At 39.6% G+C, this 24,985-nt stretch overlaps 1 protein-coding gene across 4 annotated transcripts; it reads right to left on the bottom strand.

The window, feature by feature from the left end:
* Positions 1–3,005: 3,005 nt before the first annotated feature.
* On the bottom strand, positions 3,006–24,949 carry RAB36 (RAB36, member RAS oncogene family). 4 transcript variants are annotated; one of them, XM_075167857.1, is made up of 12 exons: positions 24,884–24,949; positions 23,283–23,376; positions 20,851–20,939; positions 19,598–19,686; positions 16,954–17,019; positions 15,852–15,953; positions 11,757–11,821; positions 11,105–11,156; positions 9,609–9,690; positions 7,888–7,978; positions 7,233–7,352; positions 3,650–7,014 (listed from the first exon to the last, which is right to left on the bottom strand). In XM_075167857.1, the coding sequence occupies exons 3-12, from the start codon at positions 20,917–20,919 to the stop codon at positions 6,950–6,952; spliced, it is 801 nt and encodes a 266-aa protein (XP_075023958.1). In that variant the 5' UTR covers positions 20,920–20,939; positions 23,283–23,376; positions 24,884–24,949; the 3' UTR covers positions 3,650–6,949. The 4 variants fall into 4 exon arrangements, with proteins under 4 accessions (XP_075023957.1, XP_075023959.1, XP_075023958.1 ...); XM_075167856.1 differs by lacking the exons at positions 23,283–23,376; positions 24,884–24,949 and adding an exon at positions 21,650–21,757 and having other exon boundaries at positions 3,006–7,014; XM_075167858.1 differs by lacking the exons at positions 20,851–20,939; positions 23,283–23,376; positions 24,884–24,949 and adding an exon at positions 21,650–21,717 and having other exon boundaries at positions 3,007–7,014.
* Between the last annotated feature and the right edge of the window lie 36 nt (positions 24,950–24,985).

Raw genomic sequence — 24,985 nt, 5'->3', positions numbered from 1 at the left:
TGCTAGCGAACAACAATGCTCCCACCCCGGCGATCCCAGAGCACTTCAAAATGGGTGGACAAAGGAGCAGTCTCAGGGCGGGCGAGGGAAGGTAAATATCGCCCCCCCACCCACCCACCTCCTGCTGCTGCCGTCCTGGGCACGGCCCTCAGTGCAGCCACGCTCAGGAGTCCTCCGCTCCGTCCTCCCCTGGCCAGTCCCCGTGTTGTGCTTTCTCTTTCTCTCTCCTCCTTTCCCCCTGCCCCTTTCCCTGTCTCCTCCTCCCGGCTATTGTGCTGTCCTCCGGGCGCACACGCTCTCCGGAGCCTCCGCGCAGAGCAGCGAGGCGGCGGCGCGTCCCGCGGCGAGCTCTGCCGCTACCCCTCCGTGCCAGAGCGCCCCGCGGGAGCCCCCTCACCGCGGCGGCTGCCCGCGGCTGCCCATCGTGCGGCCCGGCTCTGGCGGCGGCGCCCCGAATCGCAGCGCTGCGGAAGGGGAGGAGAGGGAAGGAGCCAAGCGCAGCGACTGACACGGCGCTGGGGCCTCTTAAAGGGGCAGCCCGGGCCGGCTGCGGGAGACCGTGCCCGCGGGACCCGCGGGGCTTGGGGGGCCTGGCCCTGCACCCTGCCCCACGGCGCGCTCGGAGGTGGCTGCCGGTGAGACAAAGGCAGAGATTTGCAAACTCGTGTACGTCCACGGCTGCTCACATTTGCAGGCACAGGCCTGGACATCACCATAGATAGACATGACTATATCTAAGCCTGGGCAAAAACATATCATACACACATCCTTGTGTGCATAGGCAGGTACCCATTCTTGTCCATACATCCACGTCCTCATATATTATGGATAAACACCAGCACATCTCTGTACTTTCTCTTGTGTTCACAGCAACACTCTCCCCGCAGGCACTGATGCAGCTCACCTTCAAGGGTCACGTTTTCCCCCACTAATGTAAGTGCTGTTTAGTAGTAGGCTTGTCATTCACTCAATCCTTCCTTCCTTGCCAAGAAATGACAAGCTGGATTTCTGAGATGGGCAACTGGTACACCAAAATCACTATGATATTAACAATAAAGGCTGCTTTGTTCAGGCATTAGTCTCACTTTTGTCCTGCATATTATCCTAGCCCAAATAATTCAGAGTCCCACGCCTCAGCTCTGGGTGAAGGGTGGCAAATGATTTAAACAAAAGTCTGGCTGCTGAATATTACTCCTTCTGAAATCACACTACATGGTCTTGCTTAAGCCCTGTATCCTTTCCGTGTAAGAGTTCAATCTCTGAAAAAGTGGTAACAAATACATCTGAAGTTCCATCTTGCCGGTTTGGATTATAGGAAAAAGTGAGATATGTACACCTCATATTCCCCATAAACCTGCTTCTTTCATGTCTGCAGTGAGGTATATCTTTTCTGGTACGTGTTACTAGAAAAGAGGGTGGAATATGTCCCCAACAAGAACTAATAAAATCCCAGAAGAATGAAAAGCACGAGTCCACAGGAGTAGCTCTCTTACCTTTGAAATACGTAATGTTTCATAATCCATTAAACAGTTTTTCTCTTCATGCTTTTTTATATGCCAAACAAAATATTTTTTTTATATTTTCAGACATATCACAAATGGCTAATCATGTATTCAGTTTTGCATAGTTCATGCCTCTTGTTTTTTGTTTCCTGGCTTTAGCCTCTTTTCCTGAACTTGTTTCCTCAGCTTTTAACACATACAGGCATTGGCTGACCTATGTGGTAAACAGATTATAGTCTAAATCATAATAACATCTATATGTTTAGTAAATACCTCTATAAATCTTTCAAGAAATCTCAATCTTGGCTTTTCACCATTGATACTATTTGCTATTTGTTTGCCTGAGTGCCAGTTTGAACAACGAAATTCTGACATGCAATATATTTCTAGTAATATGAAGTTTAAGACTGTACTGGCATGGTTATAATAATGACAGGTATATTACATCATAGGGATATGTTTTGAATTCATACATTATTTTTAATGAAGTCTCATAGTTCTGATTTTTTGTGTCTAGAGTTTTTTCTGTTTGGATTCACTTTTCTGACATTTGTGCCCTTTCTGGAGGTAGTAAGAATTCTGATGAGTCAGAGGAGGGATTTCTGTATGCACACTTAACTTTTAGCGAATAATACTATTAAACACCTGCACCCGCTTTATCTATTGAGGTACTACAACATCAGAAATTCCAGTGGGAATTGAATTTTTCCTAATACTTCATGCATTCAACAGTGTATTATTTTAATAGGATACAAAATTTCATTAAGGCTCTGGTGGCAGACACATATCTGTGATTTGAGACTGAGAATCCTGTGATGAGGGGGCTAAACTGTAGACAGACTGTCCAGTACGTACCTCTGTTGACCTACAAGAGATTGCAAAGCCCTTCTCGGGCTAGAAACGGAACTAGTACTACAGTGACCTAGCGCTCCCTCTTGTGGGATAGAGGAGCTAGTCAGTTTTGTCTTAAAACCTCTTGAGCTGTCAGTTCTGAACGCTTTCTTCAGCATGATCCCACACGAGAGAATCAGAGGTTTTGTAAGAAGAAAAAAAAAATGGTAGCACATAAGCAGAGTCTTTTTAAAGAGAAATACAACATGATTTCTGATTAATCTGTGGCTGAAACTAAGAAACCATATTGTTGTAGCACAAAGCAGCACTCTGTGGTAGAGTTTGACCAGGCCAGTAAGTCTCGAGAAGTCCCACCCAGACTAAATCACTCTATGAACCCAGAAAAATGGAAACTCCCCTCCTTAGAATTCAGAGAACACCAATTTCTCGCCATGAGAACAACCTTCTGGCCAAAAATACAAGAAACTGATCAACCATCTCCACTACCAAATGCAGATTCTCCTACAAGTTCAACTTGCCAAACACTTCATTTTAACTTGCATGCTCAGAGGATGTGATACAGAGAGGAGTTTATAGTATTCACTCATCGGTATGTTATATTGTACTCCCTAGAATGATCTCTAACTATTGATGAAAACCTGACAAGACACAGAAGGGGGACAGATTTATTCATGAAGAATGGATTCTGGTCGCACCACAACGAGACGAGCCTGAGCTGGGAACCAACAGGATTCAGAAAGATCTGAATCACATGACCTATAAGAATATAAATAATAATATCCTAAGTGTCAAATAATCACTCAAAAGGCAGAAACAACATCACTAAAAATTAAAAGGAAAGGCTTTTATAGTAAGGAATGAACTGTCTCTTAAATGGCTTTTGATCCATCACCAGTTGTTTTGCTCAAAGAGATATGCATACTTATTTAAACAGGAACTCATTAACACATTAGTTTCTACTTACTAAGACAGGAAACAGCATAACATTAGTACTTCTTTTGGGCAATTGATTATTACAATTGCTCTTTAACTTTGCTTCAGACTGCCTCTAAATTTCACTTCTCCAATTTCTCAGCTGCAAATTCCACAAGGAAGCTGGCACTGCATCTGTTGCCATGATCGCTGTGAGGACTTCAACTGGTATAAAAATCATGTTTCAGTCTACCTATGTTTAGAGTTAATACAGTTGTTCCAACATTGTTTTCCACAATACCAAGGCTTCTTCAAAGCCAATTAAGTTGCTGATAGAATGGATTAACATGCATAGATAAAACATAGACCCCATAGAAACATTTAAGAACTGGCAACTTTACATTTATTTTTCTACCAAAGTTAGTTTCCTTTGTGCTTTCTTAAGCAATTCATCATTTGCAACATGATCCAAGATTCACTTTAGACGATCAATTATTAATACTGAGTTCTTTGCAGGGGAAGTCTCAGTGGGGCTAAAAAACACCCCCCAAAACCAACCAACCAACAAAAAACAAACAAAAAAATTCCCACCAACCAAAAAAACCCCAGTCTCAAAGCATCAGTCATACAATGGATGGAGTCAGACCATTGTCAAGTGATAGTTAATGACTGACAGAGTATTGCATTTGTATGTGAAGTTCTACAGAAGATAGAAACCAGTAATGACATCAAGCAACGTACTGAATCACTAGAAGAAACTGTCCCAGTTGATATTCAAAGCAACGTGATTGTTGAAGAGATTGCATCTCTGTGATTTTGTACAATAATTGAGCTCAGCAATGAAAGAAACAGTTAGGAGATATATTTTTTTGGGGAAAAAGAAAACTGGAATCCTGATCTTTTCTTAGATTTGTTACTAAGTCATTTTGCAGCAGCAAAGACTAACATGTCTGCACTGAAACCTAGCACCTAGCCTAGGCAACATGATTTGCTGCAGTAGAGTGAACCATCTTTTCTACTCTCATTCAAACTCAGTAAACATGAAGACCATGGCTATGCTGCCCACTCAGTGCAGCACATGGTACAAGTGCAGTGTATATTCATCATCCTTGTGAAACAGATTTGGGAGATGAACAAATACATAGAACATCATAAGGTCAAAATATTACACATTTGGATAAATAACTCCTTACATACCCACACATATTCATTTTCTCCACCAAATGCTACATTTGCATCTTTGCCAACAGAATCAGCACAATTGCCAAAGTGAAGATTGCCCAATAAAAAAAGACACAGAGTTCCTAGGTCTCTATTCATCATATTCTATGAAGCTGCTCTAACTTACATCGTAAGAAAATAAAAGTAATAAAAAGGATGTTTAAGTCATTTTTTCTCCACTGTTTTCTATTTCTTATCAAACAATTTTTGTGGAAAAAATGGCAGAGAATCTAGAATATTTTCAATTTGATGCATAGATTTATTAACAAATGTCTTTTTGTCTGATTTTCTCAGCAGCTCAAATCTGAAAGGTCCTATTATAATCAGTTTTCCAGATACTGTTGTTTCTGTAATGATTGAATGACTATCTTAAGAAACTGTAACTTGTAACTGTCCATAGGTTTTCTTCTTTCTCGCTGTTTAAAATAGTTGCAGTATGAAATTTAGAGCATTATAGATGATGTTCCTTTTTTTTTTTTTTAATGCCAGCATAGCATGTAATGCTGGATTTGAATCTTAGCAGTATGGAGTTATAAGCTGCTGATAGATTTCTAGTGAAGCAGTCTTGTTGCCCCACTCTGATTCCTTTGTTAATTCTTTCATTTCAGTGCTTATAGTAATTTTGAAGGACCATAAATTCATATGGTATAGTGCAAGCAAAAGATTCACAGCATCTCATTTATCTTTCGAGAAATACCACTAACTAGATACTCGGAACTGAATATTAAAATTTAGTGAGATACACTCATTTTATTTCCCTCTAATTTTTCCAGTATTTCCCTTTCACTTCTTTTGTACTTTTGCAGTTTAAACTTAATTATCATAATTAATCATACTAATACAATTTCACAAATACTGACCAAATATCCGTTATAGTAATTTCTGGCAACATCATTTGTCATTCAAATTTCTGGCAATATGTCATTTGTCAGCAGGAATGACTTTTAAAACAGGAATATCTTTTGGCATCAGTCATTGCTGCCCAAAGAGCAGAAGAGCATTGTAAAGCTGCTTTACTTCAATGAAATTCAGTGGTACCCAGAGCTAATCTCTCCCCATTAAACAATGATTGTAATTTCTAAAGAACTAATTGCTCAAGGTTATGTCAAAGGGTATTTGAAAAGGCAAAACTGGAGCAATGGTTTTTTGATCCAGCCAGCACACCAAGTCACAGCAACATGTCCAGAGAGCAGGTTCTACCATAAACATTCAGTAATGACATCTTCATGCGGCAAGTACCTTAGGGCTTAACAAGCATGTGTCTGCTTTGGAGAACTCTATCTTTTCCCTACCTCTAAACCCACATACACTTGCAAGTCTTTTCACAAAATGGCAAAACTATTTCTCTACTATTACTGCTTCTATTAAGCAGTGGAGCAAATTGCTCCCAGCATCTGGTGATCAAATTATCTTGTCCAGTAAAAGCAGATAGAGTGACTAAGAGTTTAGCAGCAGTATCGAATCTAACCTTACCAGCTCAGAGTTCCTGCCACAGACAGGGATGGACAAGTTCATGACTGAGACTAGTATGGTTCCAGAATCATGTTACATTACCAGAAACAAAAAAACCCAGTTAGAATAAAATGAAAATGTCATTACTCTTAGCCACAAAGTATAACTGCAGTGTAGACAATATTCATGAAGATCAATCCAGAGAAGAATTCTGCATCCTCTTTGGAAGATGGAATAAATGAAATCTAATTTTTCTATTCCATGTGACCATTCCTTCTTATTCAAGAAAGTGGAAAAGCATAGCATTCTTTCTTGTCTGGTAACATTTTCAAAATATTAGACAGATAAAACAACAAAGTTCCTACCTGGACTTCTATTAGGCTTGGAAATATTTAAATGCTGGGCTCTGATTCTCAAGTGGAAAATGAAAAATAATACCGATTTTTCCTGGATGGAGAAACCATAGTGAAAACTATGCAGTCTGCATTTGTGTACTTCCATGCCTGTTATTTAAAAATATTTCTTTTGGAACAGTTTTAAAATATTTGGAATACATAAAAGCAAGTCAGATTTATTTTATACTATGGTCTTAAAAGGCAAAAACATATGGATAGCACCCTTTATTCTGAACTGCCATTTGTTTTCTGATCCTATGAGAACACAACTTCACTAAGACTTCTAGAGAATTATCAAAGAACAACACACTAAAATTACATAACTTTTTTCTACAAGTATTTCTGGCAGACAGATGAGCACATGGGACTTGCAGTTTCTTCTTGAATTAAGACAAGGATGTTATGTTTCCACTACACAAAGAAAGATTTATGTAACAATTGTACCATCCTGCACAAGTGACCCTGCAGCAGCAAGGGAACTCTCAGAAAGAAAGTTTGGATAAGTTTTTCCTCCCTCATTTCCAAAAATAAAACTTTCTGTTTCTGGTTTGAGAGCTTTCATTGTTGCAGGTGCTCTATGCAGAGAAGCATGGCGCTTGCAGAAACAGTTGACAGTTAGCAGCAACTCAGGCTGACTTGAGTGTTGCCTTCTGGGACTTCCATCATGTTCTTTTCCAGTTCTGTAGAAAGAAAAAAGTTATAAAGTCAACAAGAAATCATACCATCCAAAACTAAGGGTAACAAAAGCTGAATGCAGCCCCAGTCAAAGAAATTGAGGTAGACACTAACATGAATATGCTTGCAGGTGTTTGAAACAGGTTTTAATGCTTGAAAAACCTCCCCAATACTTCAGACTGTAAACAACAAAAATACACACAAAAAGTGAAACTTAACATACTGATGAGGTTTCCTGCCCCAATTTGGGCCATGTGCCCAGCAGTTTTCTCCAGCTCCTTTATCATGGACTGTTCAAAGGCCAAGGCAGCAACTCGGGAAAAGAACTCTTTGACATTTTCCCCTAGGAAACAGGACAGAAATTATGTGTTTTTACAACTGCACATCAACACATGATCAAGCATAACAAGCACATCTGTGAACAGATCACTGCTTAATACTGGGACAGAACAGGCCTCTCCAACAATCTGTCCTCCATTCTGATCACTGCAGAGCGAATTTATCATTTTCTTACTCTGGAATACTGTACCCTGTACTGTACTTTTATTTTTAGTCAGCAACAGAGAGAATTCAGTTTGTGGTATAATCTTTTTTCGTTGCTAATGTTGAGTAGCAGTGCACACGTGTATTTATGTAACTACCTATGAATTAAACATGCTTAGACATTGCACAGCAGCTCAAGTACTCCTTTCTGTAAACATGACAGTGCAAGCACACATAAAAATGCTCAAATAAAATCAACCATTAATAAACCCGAAGTTTCCAATAGCAACAAATCCAAGAACATGGGAATGGAAGAATAAGGAACTTTAACTTCCTCCCACCTTAACATAAGCCTTTGTGGTTAAGCTATTTTTACATCCTTTGCAGTAACTTACCTGTTTTGGCTGAAACTGACCAGTATTCTGCCTGCATCTCATTGGCAAAGCGGATGGCATCTAGCTCTGTCCTTTCACACACAGCATCTGACTGAGTAAATAACATGGAATAACTTTAACATAAGAAGTGTATCTGGGCTGATAATGACATAGAGGTACTGCTATCACCTATACTGTGATGCTTGCAGATTTCACAGAGGCCTTTCTGGCCTTCTCTTAGCACTTGTGCAATCAGACATGATTGCAAGAATATTCAAGTACTTAGTACTGCTTTTAAAAAGGAAGTCTCCATTTACTTCCCACAGCATTGAAACAAAACAACAGTTAACAAGTGTGACCATTGTATCTAACTATATAGTGTGGTAGGGAGCTATAAAGACAACAGCCCAGTTACTGGTCTTTAAATTCTTGTCACCCCATCATTCTCAGCAGAAGAGTTGCAGGACCAACTAATCACAATGGTTCTTTGGGTTTAACCTCTCTTGTCTCTGTCTCAGATCCTTTTTTCTACTCCATCTATTTTTACTATGTTGTAACACAATGGCCTTCCCCCCTTTTTATTTTTGCTCTTTTTTATCTCTTCTTAAGACTGAAATGTCTTGCCCCTTCAATGGATTTTGCTCTCTTGCACTTAATTTTCAGGTCTTTTTCCCCTCTCATTTATTCTCTGTGATCAACCGTATCAGTATGTTGCTGTTTGCTTTCAATTTCCAGCCCATTTATGATGGACAATACCAGTCGTCTTTCTTTGTACCATTTTCTGTGCATTGTCTTACAATGGGGAACCCCTGCACAATTGAGGAGAACTCTAAAAATTTGGAAAGGATGATGTGACATCAAGATGAGAAGTAGAGTGAATCCAGTTGGGAAGACACTGGCTTCATACTGAAGTAATAGCTAGAACCCACAATCCTCGCTTTACTCTTGTCTCCCTTTCAGTTGAACGTGCTGTCATTCTAAAAAAAAAACCTAACTTACAGCAAGGAATTCTAGCTTAGACAAGACTTCAGATCTGTGTTCTCAGAGGTCTGGCAGATTTAGTTTTACTGCAACTCAGAAAAAGCAGCATAAACAACACGAAGTACAAGAAAAACTGACAGACATGCAGTTTTCTGGGACTTATTTTCAGTGAAGAGTAAGAAACAAACTGCGTGATACTGTGGCAGCTGGGGGGGGTGGGAAATAAAAAAGTTAACTAAACAGCAGGAGAAGCAAGTTTGTTTTGAAATCTTTAAGAATTAAGTATTGATAGCTAGAGAAAGACAAACACAAGACTCAGAATGGTATAGGGTGAATACATTATATCCTGTTCTTCTGAAAATGATGTGACATTCAATTAAGTAAGAATTCTTCCCTGTTCCTGAATAATGAACACGCTGTCCGTAAAAAAAAAAAAACCAAACAAAACCTTCAAGATCATTAGGTACTCTGTCTTTTGTGCACCCAACTTTTCCCTGCCTTTTCAACTGTTTGTACGTGCTTGAAAAATGCCATGCAAGGAATGGAAATAGGGATATTTCACTAGCTACCCATTTTTTCAGAAAGCATCTTCTTAAATTGTTTCCAAGTGTGCTGTTCTATTTACCTGTGATCTTCTTTCTCTCTGTTTAGGTTTTTCCCTCAAGGTCTTTATCTCAACAACATTGTGTACAACTTGTAAGGGAAATCACTTGAGGAACTAGGGGAAATCTGATTTCCTTATCTGCATTCAATTTACTTACAACCAAATCTTTTTTTGTTCCAACTAGAAAGATGAAGCTGGAATCTGGCTCATTCTCCCTCAATGCATCTTCTAGCCACTGTCTGAAAAACAAAAGAGAAATGAGAGAATCAGTCAGAGGAACTGAGGAATATAGGAGAAAGTGACAGATAATGGGGTCACAAGAAAAGTGAGACGATGAACTTATGTGAGAGTATCAAAAGCCTTTTTTTCTAGACAAAAAGAGACCAGGAGCTATTCCAACTCCTTTGAATACATGCCTTTCACTAAGGAAAAGTTCAAACATGCCCACTGCAGAGCACAAATTCAGCAATGATTTTAGCATCCAGAGAGGGTATTTATTAGTATAAGGGAGGGGGTAAAGTTTGGATCGACATAAGGAATAAGAAAACAAGAAGCAGAGGAAAAGATATGAACAACATAGTAGATTAGATACAAATGGGAATAAAGAACAGTGAAATAATCTATTCAGCATTATAAAACAGCTCCCTATGAAGGCTGCATGATTCTTGTCTCATAAGCTTTTATATTTTTGTTACTCTGGCAATCAAGTTCCTCTTGAGTCATCCAACACAAGTCAAGGAGGGAAGGGAGTGCGTGCATGTGTGGGAAATCAGGTTCACAGGCTTCAATTATTTTCAGCAAGTAGAGACGCTAATATATATATTATTTTACAAAGTCCTATGTAAATGAGCTAAGTACCACAGCAGTAATCTAAGGAAATAGTCTAATACACATTCAAATAAGACAGAGTACAGGTTGTAAAGAAACATGTACCTGAATTACAGTCACAACAGTATGTTAGAAATATATACGCTCTGAGCTGGCGACAACAATGTGGATCATAGACCCATGTAGGCTTTTGCAGCCTGCACTAAAAGCAGAACAAGTTTACTCATAACAGTTAGTGTGCTGTTGTAACCAAACCATTACAAGTATCTGAATCAGTAAGTTTAGCTATATCTACATGTACTTTGAGTTTTTAATTTTCTCTCCTCTTTTTGACAGCCTATCTCCCGACAGAATCACTACAGAAACTAGAGAAAGAAAATAATTTCGGGCTAGCAGTGCACCTAGAAAATGAGAGGCTTTTGAGACATTATGCATGAGATGCACCTCATCAATTTCACCATTTACATCAGATGCCAGCCTGTTCTGTTTATAGCAAATGGAGAAAAAAAAAAAGGATGCTTTTGGGGTGCACTTCATCTCTTCCTGCATGTCTAGTTTTGGAAGGATCAAGCTCTTACTGAAGTGCCTTTTTCCCTCCACTGACTATAAAGGAAGTCAAGGGTAAGTAGTTCAAATATATGCTCTGCGTTTTCTTCAGAAAAATCCCCCCCTACATAATCCAAACAAGTGACTGTCATTCTTCATTTCTTAGCTCAATAGAAAACACACTCATGATCCAGCAAGTTCTCAGCAACTACAGGCTACCCAAGGCAATTAAACCTGCTGTAAAAGCTGTAAAGGCTAAGCCAAAATACAGAAACTTACTTGGTGTGATCCAAAGTCTGGATATCAGCCAGATCAAACACTGTTATTATAACTGCAATAAAAGACAAGAACAGAAAAAAGTAATTAAGTTAGAAAGTGTATCAGAAGTCTCTCCAATTCATCTTGTTAAACAGAGAGAATGTTTACATATAAAGCACAAGAGCAGACTTAACACAGAGGAGATGGAAGACTATCCATTTGCTCACTCCTCTTCTTTCTCCAGCACCCAGTAAGACTGAAGTCCTCAGTCTTCAACCTTATTTACTCTTTACCTGTAGTCTGCAGTCCATAGTGCTATTACTCCTTTTATTTTGGGACCACTTTAATTCCTGCAGAAACTGTCTCTTACCAAAGGGAATGCCAGGAGTATCCACTTCTAACTTCAGCAATAATCTTACCCAAACCCAATTCTTTTTCCCCTAGACACAAGTGCCAATTTTTATCACTGCATCATCAGAACATTCAGAGCTTGCAGGTGTGACAACATATCAATTCATGAGCTTTTTTGTTCCTTCTTCTCTCCAATAACGGACAATCCCTTCCACCACACTGTGTCCACAAGGTACCTTTCCAGGGAGCACATATACATATATGTTTCCATATAAAGCACAACCTCCTGTCACAGCCAGGATCAAATTAATATTGTTCTCACCCTCTGCTCCTCGGTAGTAAGCAGATGCAATGCACTTGAACTTTTCCTGACCTGCTGTGTCCCATCTGTGCAATGGGGGAAAAAAAGAAATTTCAGGTTAATGAAACCCAGTGTAACCTGAGTAAACATGCTAATGAAGCAGCAGACTGGTACAAGTTGGAGAAGAATGTGACGTCAGAGAAGTGTTACCCTCTGGAACATGTTATTCATTAACTACTGATAGAAATACAGTAAAGCTCTATTATTTAATGAAGACATTTGAGCTCTGTTTTGTTCTGTTGTTTTTGTTTTTTTTTTTTAATACTGGTTATTTTGGAGACACAAGTCAAATATTCATATTCTGCATGGTAATACCCTTTTCTTAAAACATTTTTTCCTCATCTATGTCATTTGCATGTATTTCTAGGGCCATCTGATTTTGAAAATTTTCTGTGCTAAATCATGTATAGCCCATATCAGAATCTTGCAACTACTAGATATGATATCTGTCCATACAGTACCAATTAAAGACCTACAGCTCAGTCCACCAGGTACACCATTAAAGAAAATCAAGAAAGTGCTTCTTATTAATGAACATGATATGCAGTCCTCTCAGCTACTGCCAGCACTACAGAAATTTGGGTTTTTGTTATAGCCTAGTACTGCCAGTCACAGATACTTGCAAATTTACCTTGTATGGAAAGCTCTCAGCAAGAGGGGGCACTAGTGCTTATCATACGGAAATGTTCTACCCAGCCACTGAAGATTCTGCAGATAAAGCAACCTGATGTTTAGTAGCTCATGAACCTTATTGCTTCAGCTGGCAAAATACTGATGCATCAACAACAAAAAATGCTTTTACAAGTATATTAATGACAAAAGGAGAGCCAAGGAGAATCTCCATCCTCTATTGGATGCAGGGGGGAACGCTGCCACCAAGGATGAGGAAAAGGCTGAGGTACTCAACGCCTTCTTTGCCTCCGTCTTTAGCAGTCAGAACAGTTATCCTCAGGGTACTCAGCCCCCTGAGCTGGAAGACAAGGACGAGGAGCAGGATAAACCCCCCATAATCCAAGAGGAAGCAGTTAACGACCTGCTACGCCACCTGGACGTTCACAAGTCTATAGTGCCGGATGGGATCCACCCGAGGGTACTGAGGGAGCTGGCGGAGGAGCTTGCCGAGCCGCTCTCCATCATTTACCAGCAGTCCTGGTTAACAGGGGAGGTCCCGGATGACTGGAGGCTTGCCAATGTGACGCCCATCTACAAGAAGGGCCAGAAGGAGGATCCGGGGAACTACAGGCTGGTCAGCCTGACCTCGGTGCCGGGGAAGATCATGGAGCGGTTCGTTTTGAGGGTGCTCAGGGGCCATGTCCGGGACAACCAGGGGATCAGGCCCAGCCAGCACGGGTTCATGGAAGGCAGGTCCTGCTTGACCAACCTGATCTCCTTCTATGACCAGGTGACCCGCCTAGTGGATGAGGGAAAGGCAGTGGATGTGGTCTACCTGGACTTCAGTAAAGCCTTTGACACTGTCTCCCACATCATTCTCCTAGAGAAGCTGGCAGCTCACGGCCTACACAGGTACACTCTTTGCTGGGTAAAAAACTGGCTGGACGGCCGAGCCCAGAGAGTGTGGTGATGGGAGTTAAATCCAGTTGGTGGCCGGTCACGAGCGATGTTCCCCAGGGCTCAGTGCTGGGGCCGGTCTTTTCCAATATCCTTATCAACGATCTGGACGAGGGGATCGAGTGCTCCCTCAGTAAGTTTGCAGACGACACCAAGTTGGGCAGGAGTGTTGATCTGCTGGAGGGTAGGAAGGCTCTGCAGAGGGACCTGGACAGGCTGGATCGATGGGCTGAGGCCAACTGTATGAGGTTCAACAAGGCCAAGTGCCGGGTCCTGCACTTTGGCCACAACAACCCCAGGCAACGCTACAGGCTTGGGGAAGAGTGGCTGGAAAGCTGCCCAGAGGAAAAGGACCTGGGGGTGCTGATTGACAGCCAGTTGGACATGAGCCGGCAGTGTGCCCAGGTGGCCAAGAAGGCAATGGCATCCTGGCCTGTATCAGAAATAGTGTGGCCAGCAGGAGCAGGGAGGTGACTGTACCCCTGTACTCGGCACTGGTGAGGCTGCACCTCGAATACTGTATTCAGTTCTAGGCCCCTCACTACAAGAAGGACATGGAGGTGCTGGAGCGTGTCCAGAGAAGGGCAACGAAGCTGGTGAAGGGCCTGGAGCACAAGTCTTATGAGGAGTGTCTGAGGGAACTGGGGTTGTTTAGTCTGGAGAAGAGGAGGTTGAGGGGAGACCTCATCGCGCTCTACAACTACCTGAAAAGAGGTTGTAGAGAGGTGGGTGTTGGTCTCTTCTGCCAAGTAACTAGCAATAGGATGAGAGGAAATGGCCTCAAGTTGCGCCAAGGGAGGTTTAGATTGGATATTAGGAGAAATTTCTTTACTGAAAGAGTGGTCAGGCCTTGGAACAGGCTGCCCAGGGAAATGGTTGAGTCACCATCCCTGGAAGTATTTAAAAGACGTGTAGATGAGGCCCTTAGGGACATGGTGTAGTGGGCATGGTGTGTTGGGTTGATGGTTGGACACGATGATCTTAGAGGTCTTTTCCAACTTTAATGATTCTATGATTCTATGATCAGTCTACATTTTTAGAGGGACTCAAGTTCCAAAAGGATAGTGCCTGGCAGAATTTTCAAAAACACAATGAAACTGAAACCTGTGGGAAATGGATTTCTAAGTATTTTTCAATAAATCCCATTAGCCATCTATTTACATCAATGCCATCTCAGAAAAAATGTGTTCCTAAGTGAAAAAGTTTATAAGATTCATGCACTAAAATACTTCACGCAAAGCATCTTATTTCTGCTCTAGGTCATACTACAGCATAGATGATTCAATAATGCCCACTACAGAACATTACTAGCCGCTGGAAATACCAAAGGACATCCTTCAGCAGAAGCAAAGGAGGTGAGAGAAGGCCAGCATTCCCAATAGTCTGGAGACACAAAGCTGAAAATCAAAGATTTTAGGTTCACATTCTAGTAAAAACACTCAAGTCTTTCTACGATTTAGGTAAAATCAACTAGTCCCTAACTGAGAGATGCTGAAATCACTGGACACCTTACCATTCATTTCAATGGCTGCAGGAATAAAATTCCCAGTAAAGCCAAGTTCAGTGCTTATTATGCCAACTATCCTGGTTTTGGCTGGGATAGAGTTAAATTTCTTCCTAGTGCTGTGTTTTGGATTTAGTATGAGAGGAATGTTGATAATACACTGATGGTTTTAGTTGTTGCTAAGTAGTCTTCTAGTCAAGGACTTTCCAGCTTCCCATGCTCTGCCAGGTGCACAGGAAGCTGAGAGGGAGCATAGCCAGGACAGCTAACCCAACTGGCCAACAGGGTATTCCATACCATATGATGTCATGCTCAGTATATAAATAAGAGGTGTGGTCCAGGAAGTAGCGATCACTGTTTGGGCATTGGTCAGCGGGTGGTGAGCAATTGCATTGTGCATCACTCATTTTGTATATTCTATCATTATTGTTGTTGTTGTTGTTATTATTATTTTTTTTCCCCTTCCTTTTCTGTTCTATTAAACTGTCTTTATCTCAATCCACGAATTCTACTTTTTTTTCTTAGTCTCTCCCCCATCCCACTGTGGGGGTGGGGGGAGGGAGGGGGAGTGAGCTAGCAGCTGTGTGGTGTTTGGCTGCCTGCCAGGTTAAACCACAACACCTACTAAACTCAAATGACAGAATGGTGTAACAGTAGAACTGGACAAACTCTGTGGCAAAAGCTTCCACTTCTCTTTCAAAAAACTTGACTAAAAAAGGCAGAACTCCACTGAAATGGCACAAGGCGTCCAAGATGAATTTTCATTGACAAACTTGTAACATTTTTTAGGGATGAGAAATCCAAGAGTGTAAAACTTTTACTAAAACTGCAAGTCCAGGTACAGAACATGTTTTTCAGATCACATTATTCTTTGTGCAATTTTATTATTTTTTTTAAATGTTTATTCCACTAGAGCCTGCAACAATTCAAGCTCTGCTGAGATTGTACTCTGTGCAACACTTAACCATGCTGTTTCAACTTACATCTGGAGATTGTATGGTATTCCAATTATTTCAAAACGTTCAATTTCAAAATCCACTCCAATGGTTGCCTTGTAGTCTCGGTCAAAATTATCTTTACAAAATCTGCAATAAAAAAAAGGGATGAGATACTAGTAACACCCAGCTACAAATAACTGCAAAACTAACACTATCTAGGGTAAATTATGAAGAAAAGAATTAACTAACTGTGGAGTGGCTATATATTGCAGAAGCATATATAAAAACACCAAGAAACTAATTTAAAAAAAAGGAGATACTGGATAACAAACTAGAAAGCATATACATCTAATAAGCTCTCAGGATGAGATGAGAATCAGAATAAAATATCTTTGGCCTGTCAAGGAAGATACAGCATCTTATAGTTTTAGTTACAAGGGAATACATTTTGGGTCATAAATAATGACCCAAATGATTAATCAATGACATTAAAATCTTTTCATATCTTCTTAAGAACATGGAAGAAATAATAATAATAAAATGCAGACGTAGACAGAAAACTGTCACAGTGATCATAAGCTAAAATTCAGTGATCTGATACAAAAAGCATAAGAGCTGTTTTTAACATCTGGTAAAGAATCAAACAACTATTCTTTAAGGCGTTCTGCATTTTATCTGTCTTATTTTATAAGGTACAGAAAAACTCGAGCTTCCTCTACAGTCTTGCAGCTGTAGAAATGAGTACAGGTACCCACACAAGGATGACTTTAAAATGTTTCAGTAAACAACCCTACAAGTAAGGAGAAAACATGAAACCAAGACTCAGACACTGGAAAGATTTTTTTTTTTACCTTCTGATTGTTTAGCCTTTAGACTAGATTTCTTAAGGAAACACTGTATCATATTTGACTGGATAAAAATAGTTCAGAATATAACATAAACTGATTGAAGTGCCGCAGCATTACTTTCTGTGTTGGTATATCAAGCCTGTCTCATACTGTAGACTTTGTTTTGTCTTTTATTTAATAACAAAACCATGGTTCAAAACAGAACCATGAAGTACTACCCTGAATGGACAGGAATGGAAACATTATAACATTTATTTGAGAAAGAGCAGAATCAAACCATCTGCTGAGCTATACTGTACCTGTTGATAAGGCTGGTTTTCCCAACATACAGGTCTCCTACCACAACCACTTTGGATATTTTCAGCCTGTTACAAATATTTGAAAACATTACATGTTTTTAGTAGCAATTTCAACATTCTCTCTCTAAAAATTCTGATTTAGATGCTTAAATTGCAAGTGATGAGCACATGTACCTGTGACTCCAGTTTACCTAAATGCCGCTGTGCTGCAGGATCAGAGTCTTAAATTGTTAGAAAGAAAAAGAAGGTCACAAAAAAAAATAACCCCTCTGGAGCAGAAATAGTTAATTTCTTACTCTGCATATTTTTTTCTTAAATATAATCCAGTGGGACATAAATTCTATTCTATTAAAATTGCTTTAACTACAAGTATACACATGTAGCAGTTTGCACATAAGACTATAAGAGTATCTGCATCCTTTTCATTAAAATTAATCACAAGTTTCTCATTGACTTTAATAGTACAAATCAAGTCCTAAGTGCAGAAACAAGAAATTGCTGATAATAAAATAGCCCATTACAGAATTTGCCTCTGGGAAAAAAACCCAACATGGTTAGAGCCAATACATTTTCTGACTATCTGGAATAATATTAATCTGAAGCTGGCTTCATGCAAATAATCCTCTTTGCTCTGGGTCCTCCCACAGAATACAGCAGATGGGCTTTAGGTGACTCAGCCTGCATTCTTAAAATTGAAATGTAGTGTATCTTTTAGGAGATACAGGTGGATAAGTGAATGTAAGTGTATTTGTTACCTAAACTTGGATTGACATCTCCCGTGCACATGCTACAAAAATGGCTTAAGAAGTTTAACGTTCTTTTGTATCAAGGAATGGCTTTTTAAACAAAGGAATTAATCTTCTATTGAGTACTATTTCTGGTTATATCAGGCTTCCATGTGATGCTGATTCCAAGTTATCTATTCTAAATAGTCCAAATCTTGACTGGTAATCTGCAGGAGTAACATTTCAGAAAAAAGAAGGCATTTTGTGTGCTAGTCAACACTAATTGGGTGGCCACAGGCCATATCTCTGCCTGATTAACTGTTACTGATAAAATACTGAATAAAATCAACAACCTTAAGGGAAAAGCTTTTTTTACTTTTTTGTAAGTGATGGTTTAGAGGTTTGTGTTCCATTATTTCATATTGGGGAAAAAAACTCCCTAGATTAGACAATTTAACACATTGATGGAATATCAAGAGAGTCTTAAATATAGCCATTAGCTACTGCATTTCTCAGACTACCTTCCCAAATGACAAAGAAATATTCCATTTCTTGGGATAATGGAAAAGGAAGATAATGATTATCCCTGTCAAGTTTTACAATTACTGTACAAAACATTCAATTGCCTGTCCCTCCTACCCCCACCCCACCAAAAAATGACCTAATAATAATCATATCTAGAGAGCAGTGACAGGAAAGTGATTTAATTTTATTCACAAAGCCAAATGTAAAGCTTTTTAGCTATACTCTGTTACCAGAATAAATGAACTGGAGAGTTGGTTTTACTCTGGAAATAAAAAAACAAATAGATTTTGGTTACAGAGGGGAAAAAATGCCTCAATTCACTAAAGCATGTCTGCTAGCAAAATTGTCCCGACACTTGTAACAAATTTACATGAAACTAAGACACTGACTGTGCTTCTAAAAAGCAATAAACTCACTGATGTCTCTCAAGGAGACATATTTTGGCTTCAAATTTTTTTAGCAAGACTCCCTAGTGAAATGAAGTTCCATTTAAAGGTGGATATCATGATAAGTCTTGTGGTAAACAAAAACTCTAGATTTGAAAGAATAGTGAGCTAATTGTCAATATTCATAGAAGCTCCACTTTATGAAAGATCCTTCACAGTGGAACACAGAAGCATTTATCACTAAAGCATACAGCTATTTATTTTAACTGAATACGGACGATTTCTAACACAGTTTAGCTTTCTTGCCTTGCTTCAGGAATTAAATCAGTACAAGTAACAGTTCTGGGAGAGAGATGGTGTGAAAAAAAACAACTTAAAGAATATTACAAGGGCATAGAATAGTTTATTTTGATTTTTCAGTGCTATATATTTACCAGAATTTTGCTCCAGTTTTGAGAAAACATTTAAGACAACTTCTCAGCATGTATACTTCTAAAAGACTAAAACTAGGTTCTTATGTGTTTCAAGCAACTTAGAACTGCTGTATGTTTATAGCCCCCCAAAGCCTTTATTAACTGCTCATTTGGAACACTAAGAGAGAATACAGCAAGGCTAGATCTGCCCTATTCTTTATAACTGCTCTAGAATTTGGTTGCCATACTGACCTGCACGTGCAAAATTCAACACTAATTTTAAATAGTCAATTAATCTTTTGAACTAAGGATTTAGTTCAAAGTTGCTAAACAACTATTTGTTGTTAAACAAATATTTTTCAACACTACTTATGCCAGCAGAAAAAGTATCTTTGACACTTATGGGAAGAAGAGGCACTTTATTCATTTACTGTAAAGCAGGTCAGAGAACTGCCACGTACATGGGCTTAGCTCCCTTGAAACACATTGGAGTGAGGAAGATGAAGAATGAGGGAGGAAAAGCTTATAAAGGAAGCAGGTTATAAAGAGCTTAAAATACTTTCTTTATTGCATACTTGGTTTATTACAAACTTACCCAACTGTTCCAGTGCTCTGCTGACAAGCAGTCCTGACCTCCCCATGGAAGTGCTCTTTGAGCTGCAGACAGGCCTCAGGTGTGTACCACTGAAAATAGGAGAGAACAGCTACTGGGATAAATTGTCTGATATCTACTTTGCAAGAAGTCAAATCACCAAGGCAAAAGTAGGTAAGAAGATTAATTCAAAGAGTTTGTCAAGCACAGGGACACCTTGGCAAAAGGAAAGGGGTAGCTTCAGTTAGAAGGCAGTAAGGCTTCCCCACAGTTAGGTTTGTAAAAACTTCTTTGGACAGCGCCATGATTTGACCACCTTTCCGAGTGTCAGCATCCGAGCACTAGCTAAACTTCCACAGTCAAATACATTTGCTCATCATTCTGTACAATAGCAAGTACCTTGAATTATTCCAGTAATCTAAGACACCCAAGACAAACACAGATGGGAGCATACTCCAGCAAGTCATTATTACTACAAAGTCTTTTAGATCTCTTATATGTGTGAAGCATTGTTTTTGTTACTAGTTTTTAATTAGGCATTATTTAAAAATGAGGAAAATGTATTTTACCTTATATTTGCTTAAAATAACTGCGGTAGTTTTCATAAAATGAAAAGCAAAATATGTGGCTGAGATCAAGCAAGGAAAAAATGCTAACTCCCTTAAAAGGATCTTTTGAACAACTGAAAAAACAGAATGGGAATTCCTTATCCTTCCCTGTGTTTAACTCTTCTATTATACTTCAAGTACAAAACTCTTTGGCGACATGAACGATTTTTTCTGTCTGTGTTTCTACTGTGCCTACTACATTTGATCTACTGTATGACTAAGGTTCCTATACAAACAGAAAATGAAAATTGCCTCAAATTCTTCAACCAAAACCTCTATATAGATCTAATTAGACTTTCTGCATATTTAATATCAGCTATGGTTCTTATTTCCCCTTGGTGTAGGAACTCTTTAAGCAGGCAATTATTAATGTTTGGCTGAAATAACAAGATAGATATTATAACCCTTTTGTGGCAAGAGTCACTTTCTGTAAAGGTTAAAAGAAGAAATGAGGATTATTATTAAAGATATCAGCAATGAATGGGAACATGAGGTCACATTCATCTTTGAAAGAAATCCTTAAACAATTTGTAATTTTAGCAGAAGACAACAACTGTACCTTACATTAAAATACTATTAGTACAAGGGAAAGATATCTCAATGTTGCAGGTGCTACATACTGTGACCAGAGGGATAAAGAATGCCTACCTTGGGAAACTGGGAGATTATTCTGTCCCTACTCACTGGGGGAACCAAATGCATTAGGTTGGACTTCATCCTCCAAATTCAATTAAATTCTACCAGACAGGAAATATGTAAAGAGAAACATAGTATTCAGGAATTGCTTCAATACAGGGAAAACGTGATTAAAAAAAAAAATAATTAACAGTTCTTATAGACTCATCATCTTCTTTCCTTTCAGTACAACTGGCAGTTCTTTGACTTTATTTGCATTAAAGAAAACCTTTTTCTTATGTAAAAGGGACCACTTCAGTACACATAGCTGTAATAGCAAATAGTGGCTTTCTGAAACTACAAGGCACCAACTCTAATACCCTGGGAGGACAGAGAATTGTTCACTTATTTCAACATAAGTGCTTGCAGTTTAGCCCTCAAAGGATTTTGCAGTGTTTAATTTAAAAACCTTGCTCATCATTGTTTGAAATGCCTCTGCACTAAGTACATTAATAAACATTAGGGGATACCAGATTTCATTTGGTCAGAAGAAGAAAGGAGGAAAGATGAAACTGTCATATTTCAACATCAAAGATCAGCTCAGAAAGAGCAAAATCAGTAGACAGTCTGACTTGGAAAAAGAATAATGTTCACATGAAAATCAAAATGCATTTAGATATCCCACTTGAGACATATCAATTTGGTTATGCAATGAAACCTCGTGGGCTAGGGGGAGGGGACCCTTAATAGGGTACCAATTTCTTACTGGCATTCAAAAGAATGTTTCTAATAAGAACATTCATCATATAGCAAAATGTAAGGAAGGACTTACCATGCAGCAGCTGATGCAGCAGGATCCCAGCCACGCGAACAGCTCTGCCTGCTGCTGCGTGGCCATAGCAACAAGCTTGCAACAGTTCCCTTCCTCCCCTTGTCCCTCAGACTGGGAAGGCGGAGTTGGAGTAATTCAACTATACATAGGGCCCTCGTTTTAAAAGAACAAACTGGTTTTAGTGGCCATACAGATTCCTTTGATCAGAAACTGCTCCTTAATAAACCCAGTGGTCCCCTAATCCTGTATGAGAAAAAAGTTCCGTTTTCTTCCAACATAGTTTGTATATATGGATACAAAGAACAGGATTAACCCAGCAGACAAGGAACTAATGGAGTAGGGAACTGTTACAGTGCGAATATTAAGCATAGTACCAATTATAAAGAAACTCCTGAGGGATTTTTTCAAATTTCAACTTGATTTCATCTCAGCTTTAGAGTCAGGACGTGCATGCTACCAATGAGACATTCTGAATTACATAAATGTCTTTCCAGTCATTAGTAATCTTGCTTTCTAATGTACCAAACACTAAAGACAAGGAATAAGAAATCACACAGCTCTTTTGTATTGTTAATCAACTCATTAGTTTATATAGCATTTAGTATGCTAGACTGTAATTTAGGATGCTAAAAGATTTTGCTATTTATTTCATTAGGATTTAAATTTCCAAATTTCAGGACAAAAGAAAGCTCTCATGTTCTAATAGACGTATTTTGATAATGCTGGAACAGGCTTGGACCTCTTAACATCCAGGAGACAAGCCTCTCCCATTCCTGCAGCAGACTAAAAAAGTTCAAGGGCAAATCAATGTGGACAAGTAATTTTAAACAACGAGTAAGTATGTAACAAAAAAACTACAGTTGTGTTTTACAACCCCACACTAAGAATAATGCTTAACAAAATTGCTAGTCCACTACTTAGAATTAATGTTTTATTCCCTTTTGTGAGGAATTGCTTTTAAATCACTTCAGGCACTCATGTGATCTCAATCATGCTGAAACACCCACTTCCTCCCAAAGAATCCAGATTTGCAGCTGAGAGGTTATTTACCAAAGAAGGTGACATTACAGTATTTATTTATTACCATATGCATAGTTCTATTTATCATGCTACTTGTGACCCTATAAAGCTAGAAAGATCTAGACCCTTTTTATGGTGTGTTCCTGCCCTTTTAGTAAGTTTGAATGATTTTATAGCAATGTTAGTGTCTTAAAATAATAGTTCTGAAAACAAAAAGGAAAACCCTGCCAGTTGGTAAGAGTTTCAAACACTAATGTGCTTTCTCCATATTCTCCTAGTTCTAGTTCAACACATCCAAAGCATGTAAAAATGTCATGTATACATAGGCTGACTCACTGCTTATCTGCTAAAGCCCTTTCACTAACTAAGCTACAAAAAAATCAATTCAACAATCTCAGTGAATCCAGGGAGGACTGGGAATATAGTGTCTCCATGGCATCACAACCCTCCTTACATCAATGTGGCAGAAACAGTATAACCAGCAGATTTTGTGGATAGACAAAGGATTTGAGGAAGGCATTGAGAAGCTCTACATAAAATAAGTTAACGTCATGACCACTAACCAAAAATCAGTATTCCCAGCTACAGTGAAGGACAAGACAAAACAACTCACGCCAAAAGGTTGAGAGCAGAGTTAACACTGAAGGACAAGAGAAGTCTCTGATCTTCTCCTGCTCCTTCTACATTGAGAAAAGTTCATGTTCTTCCTGTTGAAATAGGGTGAAACTTTAGAAATATATAGTTAGTGGAAGTCTAATCTAATTCAGGAAAATAGCGTCTACTTCTGCTCTACAATGTTGCAGAAAAATGAATCCTTTCCAGAAAATACTTTTTTAAATAGTAATTTTTCTTTTATAGATTTTGAAGATCAACAAACCAGAATTTATTCCTGTGTTTTATTTTAATCGGGCTGATATAAATGACTTTAGCTTTGTAAAATCCAGTTTAAGAACTTTGATTATTATACTTGTTACTCAAACATAATGAAAAATATCTCAACAACTTCTCTATTTGCACAGAGAACTAACCTTTTATAGCACAAGCTGTTGAGAGTTTCTTTCCTGATGCCAGATCGCATCTGACAATCCAGAGCACCCTTAAGCTGTGCTAGCAACATTGCAATGATACATTCTCCCTGTGTACCATCCTCTGAACACTGTACTTTTTAGAAGAATCATACTGAAAAAGATGGCTAAGTCTTGAATACAGTTATGTGAAACTACCCAAAGATAATGGTGTCCTGGTTCCGGCTGGGACAGAGTTAACTTTCTTCCCAGTAGCTTGCGGGTGTGCTGTCTTTTGGGTTTGGTATGAGAGGAGCGTTGATGGCCCATTGATGCTTTGGTTGTTGCTGGGCAATGCTTGCACCAGGGACTTTTTTTTTCATTTCTGCCTCCCATGCCCTGCCAAGTGCAGGTGAAGCTGGGGCGGGGGGGGGAGCACAGCTGGCCAATGGGGTATTCTATACCATGTGACTCAATATAAAAACCTGGGGGGGCTCCCCCTCATTCGTGACACGCAGTCAGCGGTCGCTGAGCAGTTGCATTGTGCATTGACTGCTTTATATTCTGTTGTTCCTGTTGTTATCATTGTTATTATTACTGTTCTACTTCGTTTTATTTCAATTATTAAACTGTTTTTATCTCAACCCGGGAGTTTTCCTACTTGTGCCCTCCCGATTCTCTCCCCCATCCCACCAGAGAGGAGGGTGAGCTAGCTGCTGCGTGGGGTTTAGTTGCTGGCTGGGGTTAGACCACGACAAATGGAAACCCCTGCTACACATTCTAGCTGTTAATAGTGACATCCTGGAGAAGACTAGGAAAGAAAACCTATTCCAAAGCTACTGAGCTCCCTTCAATCCTTGTACCTCAAGGCACTCGCCTGCTCTCTCTCTGCCATTAACTCGACCACCACTTTGTTCAATCCGAGTTTTTTTCAATTTTGTTCAACTGAAATTACTTTAAAAGCAGGGGGTGAGAAGAGAGCCTCCCTCCATGCTTTAGCAGAGAAGCGACGTAAACCGGCCTCCACACTGCAACTCCATGGCGGCATTGCCCCATTTCCTCACGCACTCGCCTCCGCGAGGTGAACCGGCCGCGGCGCTCCACAGCAGCGCTCCGAGTCGCGCGCTATCAGCCGCCCCGCCTTCCAATTCGCCAACTACGCCGTTGACGCTACTCTCTCGCATCAGCCACCGTCAAACGCGGTACTTACGCTGCTGACGCAGGACCAGAATCAGTATGCTTGGCTGCGTAGTTTTTTATTCACGGAGTGGGGCGTACGCAAAGAGCTGGTTGCTGTGGCAACCAGAGCACG

This window comes from Calonectris borealis, chromosome 18, assembly GCF_964195595.1.
Source record: "Calonectris borealis chromosome 18, bCalBor7.hap1.2, whole genome shotgun sequence".
Classification (NCBI taxonomy): Eukaryota; Metazoa; Chordata; class Aves; order Procellariiformes; family Procellariidae; genus Calonectris; species Calonectris borealis.
Note: the sequence above shows the minus strand (reverse complement) of the source record. Positions and strands in the feature narration are given on the sequence as shown.

Bases quoted from the DNA above. Each gene is read 5' to 3' on its own strand.
- RAB36 (XM_075167857.1), bottom strand. From the start codon at position 20,919: ATGAAGTCCAACCTAATGCATTTGGTTCCCCCAGTGAGTAGGGACAGA. The intron at 17,020-19,597 runs GTAAGTTTGTAA...TATTTGTAACAG, and splicing joins CAGAGCACTGGAACAGTTGG to GCTGAAAATATCCAAAGTGG. The intron at 11,822-15,851 runs GTAAGTTGAAAC...CCCATTGCACAG, and splicing joins ATACCATACAATCTCCAGAT to ATGGGACACAGCAGGTCAGG.